The 21,486-nt window shown below is 44.0% G+C and overlaps 1 protein-coding gene across 3 annotated transcripts in view; it reads right to left on the bottom strand.

The window, feature by feature from the left end:
- Nostrin (nitric oxide synthase trafficking) overlaps positions 1-21,486 on the bottom strand; it is a 61,968-nt gene that overhangs the window by 24,502 nt on the left and 15,980 nt on the right. For 2 of the 3 annotated variants that reach the window (XM_052725350.1, XM_052725352.1), the window contains 6 exons: positions 12,454-12,537; positions 9,521-9,583; positions 9,204-9,285; positions 7,559-7,621; positions 5,424-5,522; positions 904-1,029 (listed from right to left, as the gene is read on the bottom strand). In XM_052725350.1, the coding sequence (XP_052581310.1) occupies positions 904-1,029; positions 5,424-5,522; positions 7,559-7,621; positions 9,204-9,285; positions 9,521-9,583; positions 12,454-12,537 (517 nt within the window). Of the gene's footprint in view, positions 1-903; positions 1,030-5,423; positions 5,523-7,558; positions 7,622-9,203; positions 9,286-9,520; positions 9,584-12,453; positions 12,538-13,174; positions 13,976-21,486 lie in introns of all 3 variants that reach the window. The other variant, XM_052725351.1, reaches the window with a different exon arrangement.

Raw genomic sequence — 21,486 nt, 5'->3', positions numbered from 1 at the left:
ATATTACGGACAAAGCCCACATTTCTGTTTTCTAAGATAGTGTTAAGTATCTCATTAAAAAGGTTCAAGAATTCTTATTTTCTAACATCCTTGCCAATACTAGATATTATCACTTCCTAATTTTGACACATGATTATCTTTTCATGTGTTTAGTAGTGATTTTGATTTTTCTCTTTGTGACCTGTGTATTCACATCTTTGCCTATCTTTGTCATTTTGACATAACTCATTCTTTTACAAAGATTTTAAAAATTGTATGTGTGTGGGTATGGTGCCTGCACATATGTATGTGAACCACACACATGCAGTGAGTGCAGAGACGAGAAGAGGTGTTAGTTCCACTGGACCTGGAATTACAGATGATTGTGAACTGACATGCAGGTGCTGAGCACTGAACCAGGATCTTTTGGAGGAGCAGCTAGTACTCTTAACCACAGAGTCATCTCTCCAGCCCCCAGAAATCATTCTTTGTGTGTCTGTGTTACTAACAACCACTTTTAAGGTTTTGAGTTATTTATTGTTATATATTGCTTGTCCAACAAAATCGTCCAGTGCAGAAAACTCCACACATGATCACTGTTTAAGTCAGCTAACACTCCTTTCTGAATCTTCAGTCCCTAAGTCTTAATTTACATTACTGGGATAGAACTTTTTGATGTTAGCGTAGTCCCCACTGAGAATTAGGGGCAGAAACTCTGGCTAATGATGCCCATGAACTTTCACTGGGGACCATGTTCATGGAGAAATGGAGACAACGAGAGGGAACGTGGTCTGTCTGGCTCCATACTACAAGTGAGTAGCATAGCTAAGAAAGACATCAGGTCTCGTGACTGTAGATCCAACCTTCACTTCCGAGGTTACACAAAACCCATCGGAAGAAGAAGACCATGAACATCCAACTTACCTTGTAGCAGTTTTCCAGGGTGTTTTCCCACTTCAGTCTAGTAGAATAGCCTGCCATGTTTTTTTGGTAATAATTTTCATCTTCCTTTTCCAATTTTTCAGTTGATTTTTTCAGTTTGTTGAGGAGCTAAAGTAAAATATCAGTGTCACACAGTCGTCGACACATTTACAAGAGGGTTCTTGTCATTTCATGAATCGTACATGGCCCAATGTTTCTCACTTTACAGCTCTTTATAAGTAATGGCTACTGCAGAAGACAAAACCTAGATTTTTTTTTTAAAAAACTATTAATGGGCATTGAATGTCCTCTCAATATACCCCCAGTTCTGTGCTTGAAGAAATCTTTTCTCAAACATGAAGTGACTTGTCAACACCCTTCACATCAAGAAGGCCAAATGACCGAAACCGACAATTTACAATGCAGGTCTGGGATCTCAACAGCAATCTACTGGCACAATCTGTAGGTTTCTCCATTCCTTCCCAGGACAAGTAGAGACTTGTTAATTCATATGATTTTTAAACCTGTTTCTGTGGTAGGGTGCCAAACTGTCATCGTAAAGCTAGAGGTACAGTTTTGGAATGAGGCATCCTGGATCAAGTGTCTCCTGCAGCAGGAGAAGTTACTTCACTTTCCTCAGGTACAGGATTGTTTTACCTCTCTGATGGGGATGACTGCTCCCACTTCACTGAGCTGTTGGGAGGATTCAGTGAGGTAATATATGTGAGCTACATATCACACCATGTACCCGACACTGACTATAACACTAAGCCTAAGATTCACGCCCATGTTAGCTTCAAGTTAAAGACAGGCAGACACATGGTTTCCTTTCATTTTGCTCTCCAAGGATCTGTCCCTCATAAACAGTCCTGCTGTGGGATGTTCTGTATGGCAAATGTGTTCCTGATTAGTCAATAAATAAAACACTGATTGGCCATTGGCTAGGCAGGAAGTATAGGTGGGACAAGGAGGAGAATAAAGCTGGGAAGTGGAAGGCTGAGTCAGAGAGACACTGCCAGCCGCCACGATGACAAGCAGCATGTAAAGATGCCGGTAAGCCATGAGCCATGTGGCAAGGTATAGATTAATGGAAATGGATTAATTTAAGCTGTAAGAATAGTTAGCAAGAAGCCTGCCATGGCCATACAGTTTGTAACCAATATAAGTCTCTGTGTTTACTTGATTGGGTCTGAGGGGCTGTGGGACTGGCAGGTGAGAGAGATTTGCCCTGACTGTGGGCCAGGCAGGAAAACTCTAGCTACACAGTCCCATCCATGACATTGCTATTCTGATTGCTAAGTCTCTGGGAAATCAAAACTCCCTGGACCACAATAACTTAAATGGCTAATGAAAGTGTCCAGACAAGCAATTCCATTTCTGAGAAATGAGGATTTGGATTGCACAAGTGATTCTCAGCTTTAATATTCTTAGGTATGAACTGGTATTTGTAAAGTAGCAACTTCTAGGGCCCCCAGTAGAGATATTCAGTCATTAGCTAGCTCTGTAATGAGTTTGTAGTAGGTCCTCAGATGACTCTTATGCATTTGGTCCTCCAGCTACACTTGAAGGACATGGAGAACCCTCCTGATGTTAGTAGTTTCAAGGACAGAGATAGAGGCTTTTTTTTTTGGTTATTTTATGAATGACCCTCTTTATGTTTAAGGACATTTTGACTAATGTTATAATAATAGGGAACATTCATTCAAGATGCTGAATATTAATACTATTCACTTTATTATTCCAGTCAATACACTGCTGTTCTGTGATGTATGACCTATACAAGGCACTTTCAGTTTCGTATTTCAGGTGTAATGAGCCACAGGATCCGTAGAAACTTGAGCTTGTGAATTTTAACCTGATAACGATCCAGTGCCCTGATACGGGAAAGAAATGATGAGCCCAGAGGACATAGGAAGAACAGCCCGAGACGATGGTGGAGCAGGATACAAGGTGAAGTCAGGGAAGGTCTTACCGGGTCACAGAACAGAGTGGAACCCGTATTCTGAAGGCACTAGAAAGCCTTCGAAGACTTTTCAGCAGAGAATGAATGTAGATGACAGTAGTTTCAGGAAAGTCACCCTGAATGTGAGTGACAGTAAGAGCCAACACCACAGGCAGAGCCAGCCCACTTGCTAGTTCCATCATTCAGGCAAATGACAGTCATGGCCAGGGTGAATAGTGACAGGGAGATGTGTACATGCCAACAAGTTCAAGAAGCAATTGGTTTAAGGGTTAGAATTGGAAGGGTATGCTAGCTAATGATATCCAGAGACCTGGAAAATATAGGGGAAAAGACTTATCTTAGGTAGAAAGAGATGATTTTTAGAGGTGCCAGGAGACAGTTTAGGGGCAGATATGGCTAGATATATAAATGCAGGCACTGTCAGTGTGGAAAGGAGAGTTGAAGCTTTGGGAGTATATACATTGAGAACCTATTATTTATTGAGTGCTTGATATTGAGAATCTTTTGTTGGACATTGGAAACACAACAAGGAATTAAATAGAGAGGCTCTGGGGAGAAATCCTCAGGTACAGCAATACATAAGGGCCAGGTGGAAAAAATGACATCCATAAAGGAGCCAAAGGTAAAATGTCCAGGGAAGTAAAGGGACCAAGAATGGGATACTGATAAAGTTAAACAAAGAGACTGTCTTTAGAAGGGGAGATAAATGGTGTACAACAGTTCTAAGAAGTGTGCGGGGTAGCTTGAAGAATGAACAGGGAAGTGGAAACCCTTCAAATAGATCTTAGTCCAGGAGAGAGAACGATACAGTTGAATGGATAGGACCATGAAGCCTCTGACTCTTCCTGCTCTCCCAAGGTAGGAGGTGCATTGGAGTAAGTGGATGCGTGCCCTCAAATTTGTATGTTGAATTCTAACTTCTCTACATCATTGCATTAGAAATGGGAGTCTTTGGGAAGGGTCTCAAGAATGGAGTGTTCATGAATGAGATCAACAACCTTATGAAATGAAACCAGAGCTCTCTCTTTGCCTTATGAGGCTGTGAAGAGATGACTGAAGTCTTGGCCCTCATCAGAATCTGGGCCATGCTGGCTCCTGAGCTCTAGGATTCTAGAACTCTGACCACTCTGACTATATAGAAGTTCAGTAAGATGTACGCACTGGGCAAGTGTTTGGGTGGCTTCCTTAAACTGTGTGACATTTTTATTTGTGGGTTAGTTAAAAGTCATTATTTAGGTTTTTGTTTTAAAGGCTACGAGGAATATATTCTGCTGTTCAACCTTCCCAGGCTATTGTAACGTCTCATAGCATCTTAAACAGACCAAGATGGACTTGGGAATTCAGAAGAACCATTGTGGGGCAGGAGGGGGCTTTCTAAGGCAGGACAAGGGACATCATCAGAAGAGGGTCTGAGGGGCAGGGTGACATAGTCTCAGAACACAAGATGAATTGGGCTCTCCCTTGCAGATAAAGGTGAGTAGTGAGGTAAGAAACATGGCAGTCCTCTGCGAGTGGGTGGGAAGGATGGACGTGGGAAGAGGATGGGGGTCTAGACTACCTTCTGGTGAGACCTGGGATTGCTAAGCAGGAAAACAGGAAGAACCGCTGAGCAGTGCAGAGGGCACTCTGGTGATAAGGCACTTCCACGTGCATGAGAAATGGAAGCCAGGTCTGGGGTTCAGTTCTAGAACTTAAAACAAAAACAAAAGAAACCAACAGAAAACAGACGCTAGTTTAACCAGTGACTACGGGAGGTATTGGTGATGTCATCAGAGGCAAAGGTCACGGTTACAGGCCCACTGTAGGAAGGTGGGTGGAGGGCACTGGCGACTTCCACCTCCCAGGGAAGCTGCTAATGAAGGAAAGGAAATGCCCCCTCAGCTGCCCCAGCTTTTCTGTGGTTGCTCTTGCTCGACACCAAGGCATAACAGCTTCTAATGAGGCCTGGGAAGGCTTGCACATGTCCTGGTCCTGAGAATCTCCACATATTATGAATTAGCTTCCTCCATGGCTGCTCATTATTCAACATGTGTTCTGATCATTTTGAACTGTGAAGACTGATATGTGAAGAAATAAGAACCTTCCAGTTCTCGCTAACAATGAATCTAAGTTACTCACCTAACAATTTCTTCAGATGAAATGATAGAGTCACTTGCAATGGCAATTTTCTTTTCCCTTCTAAGGATCTTGGGGACTGTAATGGTGCTGGCTGCTTTCCTTGGGGAGACTTCATGTTAGAGAAAGTGTGGGATGGTTTAGTTTCCTTTTTTTTTTTTTCTTGGAGTTGAGGACTGAACCCATGGCCTTGTGCTTGCTAGGCAAGCGCTCTACCACTGAGCTAAATCCCCAACCTGGTTTAGTTTCCAATACGGAACACATACTACTACAAGAGTTGGGCTAGATAATCTTATGTGACCACAGGCAACTTTGAAGTCCCTCTTCATGCTTGGTCAACCTACAGATCCCTATGGAGGGAGGGGCCAGCCAGCTCTCTGTATTCCTGCGGAGGGCAGGAAGCCATATCTCTAAGTAGTGTGCACCTGCTACCGTGATGGCTCACCTTCTGCTTCTCCTTCTGGGTCACGGATTGCTTGGAGCTTTCTATGAGGTGGAAAAGTGCTTCGTGCTTCTTGGTACTCATCATTAATTTTTTCTTAGCCTAGAGACAGAAACATACAAGCAAGAGAAGGGAAAAAGAAAAAAGGAAGCAGAAACTGCTCTTTAGAGAAAAGCTCTTCCATTTTGCAATGAGGTCTGTTTGTGAATAATTGTGAGTTTTTTACTTCTTTGTCCCCATCCTTCATCTCAAAATATGCCCCAGGTACTACAGCAGCAAATGCTCTGATAGGAACCACTGTGTATTTGGTCATGATCGTGGGTATCATATGCAAGAGAGTTAGACATTTGCTAACTTGCCTTGAACTCACACTCCTCTGGGGCCTTGGCCTCCTGAGCGCTGGAACTGCAGGCTTCTACCACCAAGCCCAGACTAAGAGTTCAGACTATAAAATGAAACCATATTGGGGAAAAGTCCAGGACTCCCTGTCCTCGGGAATCAGCGGCGAAGCTGACTGCCTTCCTTGAAACTTGTGAAGCTGCTGCTACCCAAGGGAGCTCAAGGAACAAGCTGCTCACAGCCCCTTCAGGATCCTAGTCACATGCCTGATGATAAATGAGTGTGAGTCAAGAGTACTCGGTCCTTCAGAATTTGCAATTTTGTCTCTGAAGCAGACATGCGCTTCACAACTGACACGTGGAGCCCCTTCCTGCATTGAAATGAGGGAGGAAATGATTGCAGCTCAAGAATTCCATGTGATCTATAATGACTTTGTCATTCTTCATAAAACAATAAAATCGTATTATTTAGAAAAACGGCTTATCAGAAACTGGGGAATAATAGGAGGTGCTTTTTGTTCTTTGAAGCCAACAGCTATAGAACATTGTCTCTAGCTTTTGATCCATTGTATTGACTTTCCTGTGAGAACTCAGTGTTGACAGATAATTGTTTTTTCAAAACAAACCTCTTTAAAAAAACTCAGAAAATCAAGAGCAAAATTAACAACAAGTGTTTGGATGCTTTTTTAGACTCTGAGATATGTTCTCAATGTGACTCTCATGAGTCTCTTTTTATCGGTACATCTGCCACAAGGGTAGGAATTGTCTGCCTAGAACAGCTCTCATCCTGGTCTCTGGAGTCTTTGATTTCAGCGGAAGCTTCAGAAGCAAGTCTGAGGCCAGCTGCTTCCAAGGGCGTCTCTGGTTATTTGGTATAGGTGGCTGTTTACTTGCAAAGGTTCTGTTGGGCTATTAACCTTTGGGAGATGAAAAGAAAGAGTTCAGCTCTTGGAGTGCACCTCTTCTTCAAGGACATGATCGGGTTTTCTTAGCAGATTCCTCAGCCTCTCATCCTTCTTACTCAAAGCAGCTCCTCCTACACAGGATTATTCTAGAATAATCTTCTGTACAGATGGACCTCATCGGCTGTTTCTGCAGCTTAAAAACCAATAATGGAATTCTCTAGCTTCTCACATCAAATCAAAATTTATCTAGAAGGATTCATGTGCTGTTTCCTGCATTTGTTATTGAACTAACTTTTGAAGTAACTGAAAACCAGGGGCAGGCCTTAGTGTAGTGTGTACAGGAGGTAGACCATGTACACTTGTAGAATCAACACACGTGTTCCCTTTGACATCACCACACTCCTTACAATGCCCTCTCCATAGCAAGGGTAAAGATCACTAACACCCTATACCAATGAAAAACTAAAATGGCGTTTGTTACTTCCCCTAAATTTCAAACTTCACAGAGAGACAGCCAATATAGTATGATGGGAAAGAGCAGTGACTCTGGAGTCCAAGAACTTCTAAGACTTCTTGGTTTAACCATTAACCAGATTTAAAACCTTGGAAATAACCTTGACATTCCAAAGTCCCGTATCACCTTGGTTGGTGAGATGATTGAATATGCAAACGCACAGCTCTTGGCACATAAATATTAACCAGAAACAGTAACCGTATTTTGAGTCATCTTCTGCTTTGGATTAGTTGAATGATGCGTCTATATGATAACTCAGGTGAGTTATTTCCTGGTCAATTGGTGTGTAGAAAAGCATTAGGACACACCAATATGTGTGCACAACAGCAAAAAGTCCCATCCTGAAAACTGTTTATGTAAATGCTGTTTGTGTATACTTGCCTTGATTTGCTGATTCCAGTTGTTAATAACAAGATTTGCTGTCTTTTCAACTTCATTATCAAGCTATCAAAAAGAAAAAAAAACAGAAAGAAAAAAAATGTTGCTTTCTGGCTTAGTCAATGTTATTAATCAAATATCTATGAATACCAAAACTCAGAGGTTAAAACCTATTTCTGCAGCATCATAGCATTTAGAGGTGGGACTCTGGCAAGTGGATGGACCATGAGAGTGGAGCCCTGGTATATGGAGCTGAGCCTGTGGTGGTTTGAATGAGAATGACTTCCAGAGGCTCATAGATTTGAATGTCTAGTCCCTGGTTGGTGGAATGTTTGAGTAGGATTAGGAGGTGTGGCCTAAAAGCCCAAGCTAGGCCCAGTCTCTCTCTCTCTCTCTCTCTCTCTCTCTCTCTCTCTCTCTCTCTCTCTCTCCCTTCCTCCCCCCCAAACAGGAGATAATAGAGACAAATGACTGGAGGATCAAGACATCAACTACCAAATGTGTTGCAATAAATTGTCATAATGCTGATTAACTTATAGTATGAAATGTAATTATCATATTACTATATGGTATGTAAAATATTTTATAATAAATGAAATATAGGTTTGCTTTGAGTTTTACTAAAGTTGCTGGCAAAAGCAGATGATTATATTTCTTTTAAGTAATTTTTGTAACTTTCTGTCTACTACCTTAGCTCTAGATAGGCCATTCATTCTGGTGGAACACATGCGTATATATACAAACACCAACTCTACTTCCCGACTCCACTTAACGCATTTATGTTTCATTTATTCCCAGTCCTCTTCCATCTGAGTTTTCCCAATTCCCTTAGTTCTTGTGACTTACAACCCACCTGAAAAACTCCTCTGGTGACTATTTTTTCCTTTTGGAAGGACTGCCTGCTAAGACTTGAGCACTTCTTCCCTGTATTGGCCCTGAACCCACACCATCCGAGTACTGCGGTGGTGTTCATTAATAGCTCTGCATGCTGCCTGGAAGCATTGTCTAAAGCGGCTACACACTGTGGTAGACTGAGGAGGGAGGACACACAATGAAACTGTCCTGGAAGGAAAGGTGCATGCATGCCCAGAGCAGAAGACATTCTAATGATGACCAGCTGCTCTGGAGAGGCATGCCTGATGCGGCCCTTTAGTCTTAAGAATATTCAAGAGTTAAAGCTATTACTTAGAAGTAATCTCACATTGGTAAGTAGAAAAGCATCTTTTGAAACAAATTGTGCTTATGGGACTGGGGTGTAGCTCAGTGATAAAGTTAACAAAATTGAAAAGACCTTTTAAAAAGTACCAAAAGTTTGAAAATAACCTCTAATTTTATCATCTCAGAGTAATTCTTATTAACATTTTGGGAAGGATCTTTCAGCTGAGATTCTATTATTTGATTTCTTTCAGCTTGCTTTTTCATTTAATACCATATGTGAAAGTTGCTAGCCTAGAACACACAGCTTCACCTTCCTCTTCCTCACCTCCTCTTCCTTTCGTTTGTTAGGAACATTTTATTATGCTGGGGTTTGAACCTAGGGCCTTGAGCATGCTTATGCAAGTGGTTTTTGGGTTGTTTTGTTTTTGCCACTGAGTTATACCCAGCCCTAGACATCTTGTTTTTAAGAGACGAAGAAGCTTTGACTCACGGATTTTCTCTTCTTCTCTTGCATACTCAGAACTTGGTTCGTTGGCTTTATTGCTTCCAACTCAATTGCTTTGCCAAGTTTTCTGGAAATAGAACATAAGGATGCACATCATTGTCTTGGGTTTCCATCTACTGTCCGAATACATTTCTGGGGAGATGAGTGTTATGGTGTAGCTTATCTGTTTAGTGCAGGTTTGAAGTGAAATATTGGTACCCATCCACTCTAAATGCGTGACGCCTCCCTTCAGTGTAGGGGCAAAGGCGTGGGTGCGGGGAGGTGGGAATGGGTACCGGGACAGTGTTACTGGAAGCACTCACTGATGTAGGTCTGCTGCGGATTTCATGCTCTCTGAGGCCCAGGCCCAGGCACTGCTGAGACAGCTAGAGACAAAAATGAGGAGCGGATGTCATTTCCTAGTGAGCACGGAGAAATCAAGCATTACAACCCACGAACTGCCTCCACCCTCATAGTCATCCCCTTGCTGGTGTTTCAATTTCTCCATGAGATTAAACTCAGTCAGTATATTTATTTGCACCACAGACATTATACACACAGCTTTCCCCCAATCCTTTTTTTTTTCCATTTAGATTTTCATCTTCTATTTTGTGTCTGCAGAAAATTAGGGAAACAAAGTGGCCAAGGAAAGGAGCAAGTGAGGGGGAGGAACTTAGAAGACCCTCACAGAAAATTTTTTGCAGGTCCCTCATTTTACAGAAAATAAACCAAGCCTTGGAGGATGTAAGTGACACAGGATTTGAGCCCAAGTCCCTGGCACATTGTGCGTGCCGCTCTCGAGGTTGGAGTCCAAATCCTGCACCATGCTGACTGTCAAGACAGCCTCAGATCTTTCCTGGTCCTGTGTCCAATGAACACAAAGAGGGTCAGTGCCATGTTCCAGGAGGCATAGCGGGAGGACAAGGAGGCCTGATGTTATCTTCTCCCATAGTAGGAGTCAGCTCTTAGGAGTCCGTTAGGTGTCCTTGGAAGTCAGAACAAATTGCCTTAGTTAACTGCAGGGACAGAGCCCATGCCACTTTTGATGGAGAGGAAGGGAGGAAGCCACATCCCGGCCAGAATTGAAATGGAGCAGAGGTGGTCCTCCAGCGGCAGAGTTTGCATCCTGCACTGGGACGATGGGAAAACCAGACCAAAGGCCAGGATTTCTACAATCTAAACCAGTACCAGAGAGTGCCTGCTGTGTGTTTCCAATGACAGGAAACCACAGGAAAGATAAAACTACCTTCACATGAAGGGTGTCAGTGGTTGTTTGGCACTGGTGAGGGCAGGGATGCAAACAGGAAGTAGCAACTTGGTGTGTGTTGAAAATGTCTGACTTTGGTGGATGGTTAGTTACGTAGAGTACACATCTGTTAAACTGGACCAAACCCTACACTTAAAAGAAGTGTTGCTAGGTGAGGTGACTCATCCCTGTTATCCCAGCAACTGGGAGGTGGAGGCTGAAGGATCAGGCCATCTGAGGTTACATAAGGAACCTGCAATCAGCTTGGGCTACATGAGACACTAACTCCAACAACAAATAAGTGCTGATTATTTCATGTGAATTAGACCAAATATAATTGTGCTTATTAAGGATATGAGGAACATTTCACCAGAGAGAACCTCCCAGGTGATCGATTGCACAGCTTCTGGACAGCCTGGCGGGAAATGCATCCTGTGGGCCTCAGAGAGACCACAGCCCAGTTCTGAGAGCAGGTGTCCCTGGCTCTGGTTTCCTTTGTGACCCTAGAAGACTCACTTGGCTTTTCTGAGTCTCATTTAACTGGAATTATAAAATAACACATTGGGATGTGCAAGAATCTCACACAGATTTTGATATTGAGAAACTCAACTAACTTTTATCACCAAACACCACACCAGTGCTGGCTCACTGGCCATTCTGAATATGTCTGCTATTTTGATGCTAGGGTTGCAATGGTGGGATTTAGGTGGTGACTGAATTACTAGAATCAAAATCAAAATGGCCATTCATAGAGTTTCCCTCCTCATTAGGTGGTCTGCTAAGCACACTTGCGTTATTTCATTTAATTCAGTAACTGTAGGGAATGGGTTTTGTTTCTGTTTTTATGTTAGTATATAAATATACTTATCATTATTTATGTTTCTTTCAGACAGGGTGTCACAGTGTAGCTACATTGGTCTGAAATTCCCTATGTAGCCTAAGCTGACCTCAAACTCATGGCAATCCTCCTGCCTCAGCCGGTTTACCTCAGCACTACTGCATTGAGCTTCACTTCTGTCGTAAAGAGGCATTTGGACAAAAGAGGAATTGTCCCAGGCCGCTCACCTGGTAAGTGGTAGAAGTAGAGTTTAAACTGGGCAGTCTAGTTGGAGGTCGCTCTAAACCCAACCACACCACTGTGCTGACCCCTTTGTAGTCTACCAAGATATTACCCTCAAGAGAAAAATGGAGCAAGAACCAGAGCCATTTCAAAGCGATTTGCCACCATCACAACGGCACCCAAGCAGGAGTGGGAAGCGTGGTTCTAGAAGCTTCCTTCCCCTTTCTCTTCATCGCCATGACAAGCTTCAGTAAGAACACTGCATGTTCAGAGCCACATCTGCATGCATTAGTACAGAAGTACCTTAGCAAGTTATCAATAATGGACCATTTTATTGCTGCGAAATCCTGAGTGTTTGTGCCTCACATGCGTAAGCCCTTCACACAGCTTACTTCATTTATCATTCAGGCCGCACATCACGATACAACCCACATACATGACTCAAATACCCAGATGAGTGTGTCTGTACCCGTTACAGGAAGAGATGGAGACACAGGGAGACTGAGACCCTTGTCAAAAATCACAGAGTAGAGATCATACAGAATTCACACTTCTTGCCTCTAAGACCTTCTGGCTTAACACTATTTCCTAGATGAAATAGCATTACCAAGCCAACTGTGGGCTCAGGAGTCACAAAGCACCAGGAGGAGTCTAGCTGGGCAGCCCATTAACTGCATCATTGGGGAGGTCTATTTCAATTGTTCAGACTCAAGTCCTCATCTGTGAGAGGGATAAACATAAGAACTTTCAAGGGTTGTTACGAGGATTAAATAGGAACATCCACTAAGCATTTGAGGCAGTGCCTGGCCCAGATTAAATCCCCAAGATCTGGAAGCCATGCTTGCGGGGATTGTACCTACCATGTGTGTGGGGAAAAGCTGTGAGCAAGAGTTTTTCACTTTTAGTTTTTTAAAACAGGGTTTTTGCCTTAGCTTTGTCATGGTACTTACTTTTTCTTTGTGTTCTGTAGTGCTTTGCTCAGCTTGACTGCCAGTTTCTGAAGTCCTTTGGCATAGTTAATCTCCAGGTTTGCCCTGTGAGCAAAGGACTTGTTAAGTGGGATGTACTGATCAGAATTAGCAAGACCACACATAGACAAAGACATACATGGGGTGGGCAGTGGGGGAGGGAGGTAGAGATGGATGATAGGTAGATAGATAGATAGATAGATAGATAGATAGATAGATAGATAGAGATGATAAATAGATAGACAGATGATAGATAGATAGATATAGATAGACAGATGATAGATAGATAGATAGGTAGATAGATGATAGATAGATAGATAGATAGATAGATAGATAGATAGATAGATGGAGATGATAGATAGATGATAGGTAGATAGACAGATGATAGATTGACAGATAGAGATGATAGATAGATGATAGATAGGTAGATAGACAGATGATAGACAGATAGATGATAGATAGGCAGATGATAGATGATAGATAGATAGATGATAGATAGGTGGATAGATGATAGATAGATATACACATACACTCTCACACACATATATACTCAGCCACAGACAAAGACACAGAGACACAGAGATACAGAAACACACACACACTGACACACAAAAGGTCAGGATGAAAATGCAATGTCTTCATGAGGAGGAGATATCTATTGGCAGAAGGATTCTCCTGTCTTTCAGCAAACTCTTAAGAATACCAGAGGCTCCCCAAAGTATTCTCCTTGACTTTCTTTCCGCCAGTGTTATGGGTTGGATGGTGCCTCCCACAAAGCGGTTGTAGTGCTGCTCCACAGTGTATTAGTTACTTGCTTCACTGTGTGACCCGACCAATGCAATGTCAGCGGAGACGGCTTTATTTTAGCCCCCAGTTGGAGTACACAGTCCGCTGTGGTAGGGACATCCTGCAGCTGATCACATGGCGTCCGCAGTCACAAAGCAGATAGAGCGTATGCTGGTGCTCATCTCATGTGCTCCCATTTACTCAGTCCAGAACCCTAGCCCATGAGATTGGGCAACACACCTTGGTCTTCTCACCTCAGTTAAACCCCTCTGAAAATGCCTTCATGGACATGCCCAAAGGTACATCTTTTAGGTGACTTTCGGTCTTGCCAAGTTGACAATCAAGTTCAGAGATGAGACCCAAACACAGTTTGATGTGTCCTTATGAATGGGGGAGCACTGGACACAGAGACAGGCGTGTGCATGGGGAAAGACCCTACGACCATGAAAGCAGGGGTCAGAGGAAGATCCGTAAGCCAAGGCATTGTCAGCAAATCACCGGAAGCTCGGAGGGGACATGAGACAGCATCCTCAAGTCAGTCCACAGCAGGAACCAACAGTCTTAATCTCATCAGACCTCTGGTCTCCAGAACCATCACAGTCTTGTCCTTCAAGCCACACAGGTTGTGCTACTTAGTTAGGAGAAGCCCAGAGGACTGACGCAGCTAGTGAGGAGCATAGTCGTTGCTAATCCCATCAGCTCAAACTCTAAATAGGAGCTGGAAATAAAATGATAAGTATGATTGAACTAACCATGTGGTAACTTCAGGGGAATCCTGCTGCCTTGACCCCCCAAGTAGCTGACTGTAGGCAGATGCCCAGCCCAAGTGGCATTGTTGTGGTGCTCATCCATTACTTTCTATGCAGAACAAGATAGCAGAAAGTTGTTGGTTCTTGGAGAGACCAAATTACTCTCTTTTTAAAATTATCACTTCCTAGTTATAAGTCCGTCTGTAGCTACAATGAAGTTATATTCCTATTCACCTCATACACATACAGTCTCTCTCTTCTTCCCCCATCCTGGTTTTCTTTTTAAAAGATGACTTCTATCCACTTAAGTTTTTTTAAAAAAATAATTTTATTTATTTGTTTGTACTTGAGTGTGAACACACCACAGTACACACTCAGAGGTCAGAGGGTCCTTCAAAAGAGTCAGTTCTCTCCTTCCACTGTGTAGAGCCTGGGAATCAAACTCAGGTCATCAAGCCTGGTGGTGAGTGCATTTATCCACTGAGTCCTTCCCTATAGAGCATTAAACCTAATGAATGCAGAGTTCTTGACTCACAGTGCTGGGCACGAAACAATTAGTAAATATTAATTATTGGATGACGCTGGATCGGAAGGATCTTTAGATATCCAGAGGGAGATAACCCAGGGGGAAGAGCGCAGTCCTCTATGCCGTTGTCTAGGGCATCTAGGCCAAGAGGGGGATGCTGACAAGAACAGCCTCTCCTTCACAGTTCAATTTCACTTCCAGAATGTTCTCACAGGTTCTACAAAGAGGCTCAGAAACTGAGTGAAAGAGAGACAGCTACACAAGGAAATACTGCTTTCCTTAAATTGGTAACTTCGTTAGATTCACAGGGAAAGAAGGTGGGTGTCGGGAGGAGGCTCTTCGCTTGCTTTCAGATGATTGACAGTTTCTGAGTCTGGCCATCTCTACTCCTGAACACCCACCCATATGTATTCTCTCTCTTCATTCCCCACCCCCTCTCCAAGATCTCAGGTTGACCTTGAACTTGACAGGGAGCTCAGGGTGACCTTGAATTCCTGATTCTCCTGCCTCCACCTCCTGAGTGCTGGGATTAAAGGCATGTACCACGTTGCCTAACTTTCACAGGCTTTCTCTCAAGAAGGTGGAAACCCACCCAAGGAGATTCACTTGCCAAGCCAGACTTTTCTTGCATTGGTATCAGTGTCAGGGTAGATTTGTGAGTTTCCAGATTAAAATTCCTGTCACCCACACATGAAGATTATGTATCCAAACAATGCCCTCTGTACCACTTTGTCACTCTGCACTTGACCTGTGCTCTGTTTGGCCACAAAATAGCAACACCCAACCTTTATTGGGCCCTTACACCACGCATAATACTATGGTAAGCATTTTAGCTCTTTCTTTTTAAAAGGTTTTTATTATCGTTATTTAGCACGGGGAGGCACCACAGCAGAAGGTTTGGAGGTCAGAGGACACCTTGATGGAGCTGGTTGTTATTTCACCATGTGGGTCTGAGACTCAGAGTCAGGTTGTTAGACTTGGCAGCAAGCCCTTCAGCCTCTGACTTATCTCTCTGGCTCGTTTTTATTTGTGTCGAACCTACAGTGACTTACATGGGGTGGACATGATTTGTCTATCCATTTCCAGGAGAGAACACGAGGCCCCGAGTTGAGTTGGTCGCTCTCCCGAGGACACATGAGAAGGAGGTGACACGGTTAGCTTTCAAACCTGGGCAATCTAGCCAGAGAACCTGCTGCTCAACCACGCTGCTCCCTTACTCAAGAATGCGGGGAATGGCTTAGGATACCACAAGGCGGGGAGGCGAGTCAGACAAAAGTGCATTTGAAAACTTATAGCGCTGCTCACTTCAATGTTAATCACAGTGTTGGGACACACTGCAGCTCCCACGGTGTGGCTTCTAGACATGCCACTTCCAGCTGTCCCAGTGCAGATGTAAAGACCCTCTGGACCCCCCCAGGGCCTTTCTTGAGGCACCCATGTGTTGTAAATCAGTTGGTGAGTGCAGAACGGAGATGATGGGGAACTGGCTATGAGGCAATGGAGGGGGACTCTGGTCTCAAACGCCATCAGCTTAGCTCGTTGAGGTTAGGCTGAGTTGGATCAAGTGTCTCTGACCAGCAAAACTGTGTTCTTTATCTCTACATGCAACGTATTGATGACCCCGGAGGACTTTAGAATCGGCCAAACAGATCCATCCCCTTTTGCCTTCTAATTTCTGGTGCCCACCTGTGGCACCCCAACAGGGGAGTGTTCATCAGAAGGAACTGAAATGACACACAGGGAGGAGGGGAAGGAGGAGGCAGTGTGCGACACTGTCCTTCAGGCCCCACCTTAGCAGATGTCCATGACTAAATTCCAAGGCAATGACCAATTTCCTGTCCAATGACTCAATTCATCACTCTTATAAGAAGTCATGTTCTAAGAGACAAACAGTGACATCTGTCCCTTTTGTCAGCCTGGGTGATTGTGAGTTTGTAAGTTGAAGCAAAGACTACCATGCGGTTTTCTGTGGTGTGTGTCTAAGTGGTGTGTATGTGTGTGTCTGTGTCTGTGTGTGGTGTGTGTGTATATAAGTGTGATGTGTGTGTGTGGTGTATGATATGCGTGTCTAAGTGTGGTGTGTGTGTGGTATGTGGTGTGTGGTATGTGTGTGTGATGTGTGTGTAACTGTGGTGTGTGTATGTGGTATGTGGTATGCGTGGGTGGTGTGTTTAAGTGTAGTGTGCGTGTGTGGTATGTGGTGTGTGTGTGTGTGTGTGTGTGTGTGTGTATAAGTGTGATGTGTGTGTGCGGTGTATGATACGTGTGTCTAAGTGTGGTGTGTGCGTGGTATGTGTGTGTGATGTGTGTGTAACTGTGGTGTGTGTATGTGGTGTGTGGAATGCGTGGGTGGTGTGTTTAAGTGTAGTGTGCGTGTGTGGTGTGAGGTGTGTGTGGTGTGTGTGTGTGTGTGTGTGTGTGTGTGTGTGTGTGTGTGTGTGCAGGCATTCTAAAAGGATATCTTTCAATCCTTTCGGGCTACCTACAGAACAGACTGGACCTTGGCATTTTCTTGAGGCAGCACAGGGACTGGTTTCATATTCTCTCTCTCTCTCTCTCTCTCTCTCTCTCTCTCTCTCTCTCTCTCTCTTCTTCTTCTCTCTCCCTTACCCTTATTTTTCCCCTAAGACAGGGCTTCTCTGTGTAGCCCTAGCTGTCCTCTAACTCACTCTAGAACAGGCTGGCCTCGAACTCACAGAGATCAGCCTACTCTGCCTCCCTAGTGCTGGGATTAAAGGCATGCGCCGCTCCCACCCAGCAGCATCATCCACTCTCTTGAAGGGAGCTGCTTTATCATGTTTCCCAGTCAAAAAGCAATAAATGTGCGAAAGGAATCCAGAGGGGCAGAGCTTATCTCTAATCGAGTCATGGAATTCTCTTTCCTTGTTAAAACAACCAGGAAGAAGCCACGAAACACACTGGGCTTCCTATTCTAACCCCTCTGCCATTGTTTCCTTCCACTCTACAGACACCATTTGTAACGTGAGTGAAGAGGTCTTGCCCAAGCAACGGCCTTTTCATGTGTGAAATTGATGGTGGCTAACTTTAGCTCAGAATATTCCAGTGAGTTTTAAAGATTCTGAGCTGGGGAAATGACACTTTGACTTTCCACCCATTTACATTTTAGTTTCCTCTCAGCATGCAAGGCAGGTCAATATAGTTTTATTACTAATAATGAGAACCAACCAATAAGTCAAAAACCAGTGTTGAACCTAGGTCTTAAAATAAACTTTGCCTTTGACCCAGAGAAGGCACATAAAATCTGTGGTTTCAGATTTAGTAGTTTTGATGCAGCATAAGCTATAAGAATAAGTGACTACGTTCATTTCAGAGGATTCTGCTCTAATAAACTTACACAAAATAATTGTTTAAAGGCCTCTGGTTTCCTCTGTGTCTGTGAAGAATTGGTTAACACTGAACAAAGGTCTTCTCATGTTAAAGGAAGCAGGTGACTGTGCCTTCTTCTGAATTAAGGATATCAACAGTCTCAATAGACTATGTTCTCCCACTGCCTTCCACCTCTCAGTTTGAGCCAGAACCAACTTCCAGTTGGGGCTGGGTGTACTGGTGTTTTCCATTCAAGTCTTATTATTTTTCCTTTAGAAAGGCAGCCACAGCTCATAAATCAGCTGTGTGTAAAAGTTACCAGAGGCTGGGAGTCATGGTGCACGCCTGTAATCCCAGCACTGTGGAGGCTGAGAGAAGAGAATCCAGAGTTCAAGGCCAACCTAGTCTACACAGTGAGTTACAGTCCAGCCTGGGCTATAACAGAGAGCAAGATTCAAGTTCAAATAAACTCTACGCACTTCCTAAAGGTTACCGAAGACGATCATGGGGGCAAAGTGGGAGGATGGAGACAGTGGTTAATAAGGACACAGTTGTGAGAGGCAGGAAGACTAGCTGCAGATGTTTTGCGGCAGGCTAGATTGACTATAGGCAACTATGTACACTTCAAAATAGCTAGAAGGGGAGGGGGCTTCAAAGGATTTCTCCACAATGTCATGCAGATGCTAATTACCCTTATTTACCCATCGCATACTGTATACATAATGTCAAATTATCATGTTGTACCTAGAAATATGTGCAATTATTATGTGCCAACTTAAAAGTTAACAGGAAGGGCTGGGGAAAATACTTGCCATCATGCACAAGGCCCTGGGTTCAGGCCCTCAGCACTACCAAAAGTAAAAATTAGCAACCAACAAGGTAACTGCCGGCGATTGGAATCAGGTCAAAGCTCCGTCCCTCCCGTGGCTCGGTGCTCTAACCAGCTGTGTGACCGTTATCCATTGTCCTAATTCTGCTTCCGGAGAACAGTTTCTAAGAAGGCAAATGTGCGGCTGGGGGAGCCTCTTGGATGCAGACCTCAAGCTAAATGGCTACAAGTCTCTGACCCCAAGGCTGCTCATTGCCAAGTTCAGTGTGTCCACTGTGCACAGGAATAGGAAGGAGAACTGTGAGGCCCAGCAGACAAGACAGGAAATCTTCAGAGGCTTTTAGATAGAAACCAAAATCTTACTCCAAATGAATACTATCACACACACACACACACACACACACACACACACACACACACACACACACACACAGGTGGAACTGTTCTTAATAACTGAGAGAAGGAGCGGGAGAGTCGCAGAGCCTCCTCAACCCCAGTGTAGCTGCTGCAGCTTCCTTACGGACCCCGTGAGACACAGAGTTAAAAGCCACTGGGCGTCATGACGCAGATGTCCCTTCTTATCAAACTGGCTCAGCACAACCTGGGTATGTTGGGACTTGCCTAGCAGAGCCCCAAATTTGTCTGCCTACTTTAAGGGTGCCTTTGCACTGGGTTAAAATTAAATAACCACCTTTTGTAGATCATTACCAACTAATGGAGGACTGATAAAGATGTGTACACATCGCTTTTGAGAGCCAAAGAGACCAAGGTTTGATACATTTAGCGCAGAGCCTGGTGTACAGATTATACTAGATAAATGGTCTCTTCTGTGATTTTACTTTCCTAGCTTTTGTTCAAAAATAATATAAACAGTACCACATTGGCAAATGTCAAAGATACATCCCATGTGTTGATTTTTATCAGAATCAATGTCAGAATTTGTCCAACATGACTTTCTTAGTTAGAACTGCCTGAAGGTACAAACCAACTCAGACATCGCTACATCCATTCACTGGGGGAGTCTCTTGAACACTTCCTGCTCTGTACCAGGCCCTTTGGATACAAAGTCTCCCAACGGGTTCCACCTCTGATTCAGGGAGAACGGGGGCAAGTGGAGGGAGCAGTAAGAGCTGCAGCAGAGGTGTGTGCTGACTCCACACACAGACTGGGAGGAGGCTCGAGACCATAGACCTGAGTTAAAGACGGCCTTCCATAGAAGCACTGAATGGTGAAGAACAGTTTTACCAGAGCCAGCCATGGAAGGCGAGGCTGTACCCACCAGGCAACACAACAGCCTGTGATAACATAATGGCCCACTGGGTGGTGGGGATAATGTGGGGGAGGTGTAAGTGACTCGGGAAGATGGAGAGGGTAAGGACCATAGGGGTGGGGAGAGAGAAAGCCGGAGGAGGGAAAGTCTAAATCTCAAGTTCTTTAGAAAACACTTGGAGTCTGAATTTCATCCTAAAGGAGTCTCTGAAGGGTCTTAAACAGGATCAAGGGCACAATAGAAAATACTTTGGAGACGAGAAGGCCCCAAATACAAAAGCAGTCCCTCCCTTTCTAGCATTGGAACACCCTGCTCAGCCAGCTGCCCCTGTGCACAGTGCGAACTGCGGGGTTTCAGGACAGTAACCAGGACAAGACTAGGTCAATCAGACCCCTCGTGCATGGAGCCTGACCCGGTAACTTATGACGTCATGTTTAATTAGAACCTAATTCTTAACCCTTGGTGCCTCATTCTAAATGGCCAGTCTCAGGCAGGGCAAATGAGAGCATAAAATTTACTACCTAACATGACAGTGACCTTACTATGTCCTAGCTAATCAAATACAATCCTACACATATGTCCCAGGAGACAAGGCCAGGCAGTTGCTCTCAAGCGTTATAAAAGGTCCCCATTCTCCTCCAGCTCCCACCCAGAATTTGCCTGATATGTTTCTGTCTACTTTTTTTTAAATCAGTTATGGACCAATAAATGCATTTACCCCCACACATCTTGGACTCCCTGTTCCAAGTTCCCAGCATAGCAAGACATTAGCGATAAGGACAGGGCCTCAGCCAGCAAGTTGCGAGAACCCTGCTTGGATTTGAAACAGGAGTTCCTCTGAGAGGATGCAGCCTTGGGCATCTTAATAGAAAGGATGAGAGTGGATTACACTTCTGCCTCCATCCATGCTACTCCCAGTCAGGCGCTGTGGTAAACAGGGGAGCTACACAGTGGCAGGGCAGTCACCAAGATGCAAGACAGATCAAGAGACTTCTCCCAGAACAATAAAGGAAGCCATGGAAGGAAAAAAAAAAAAACCCTCTGGCTAGAAAGGGAGTGTAGAGGAGAGACAGGAAATCTTGACCATGGGTGAGGATAGAAGGAATGAGGACAGGCTATCTCTGCTACAGGCCTTGGCTGGGTATGGTCTCAGACATCATGGTGACATCTAGGCATACCTGAGGTTCTTGTTAAGACATCCGTCTAAGAGGAGAATCTGCTTCGGAGAAAAGCTGTTTGGACATTCTCACTCTGTGGTTCTAAAAGACATGTAGGAATGTGTGTGTACCCGATAGCCTGTCACATATATGTTGGAAGCTCTGTTAAGACTTGTATGGTGGGCTGGAGAGATGGCTCACCAGTTAAAGGTGCTAGCTGCTCTTCCAGAGGACCCAGGTTCAATTCTCAGCAACCATATGGTGATGTACAACGATTTATAGTGAGATCTGATGCCCTCTTCCGGAATAAAGGCATACATGCAGATAGAGCACTCATACGTAAAATAAATAAATAAAATAAATAAATAAAT

This window comes from Peromyscus californicus, unplaced genomic scaffold, assembly GCF_007827085.1.
Source record: "Peromyscus californicus insignis strain IS unplaced genomic scaffold, ASM782708v3 Scaffold_7__1_contigs__length_154581171, whole genome shotgun sequence".
Taxonomy (NCBI): Eukaryota; Metazoa; Chordata; class Mammalia; order Rodentia; family Cricetidae; genus Peromyscus; species Peromyscus californicus.
The sequence above is the reverse complement of the archived record's forward strand: the minus strand, read 5'-3'. Positions and strand labels throughout refer to the sequence as shown.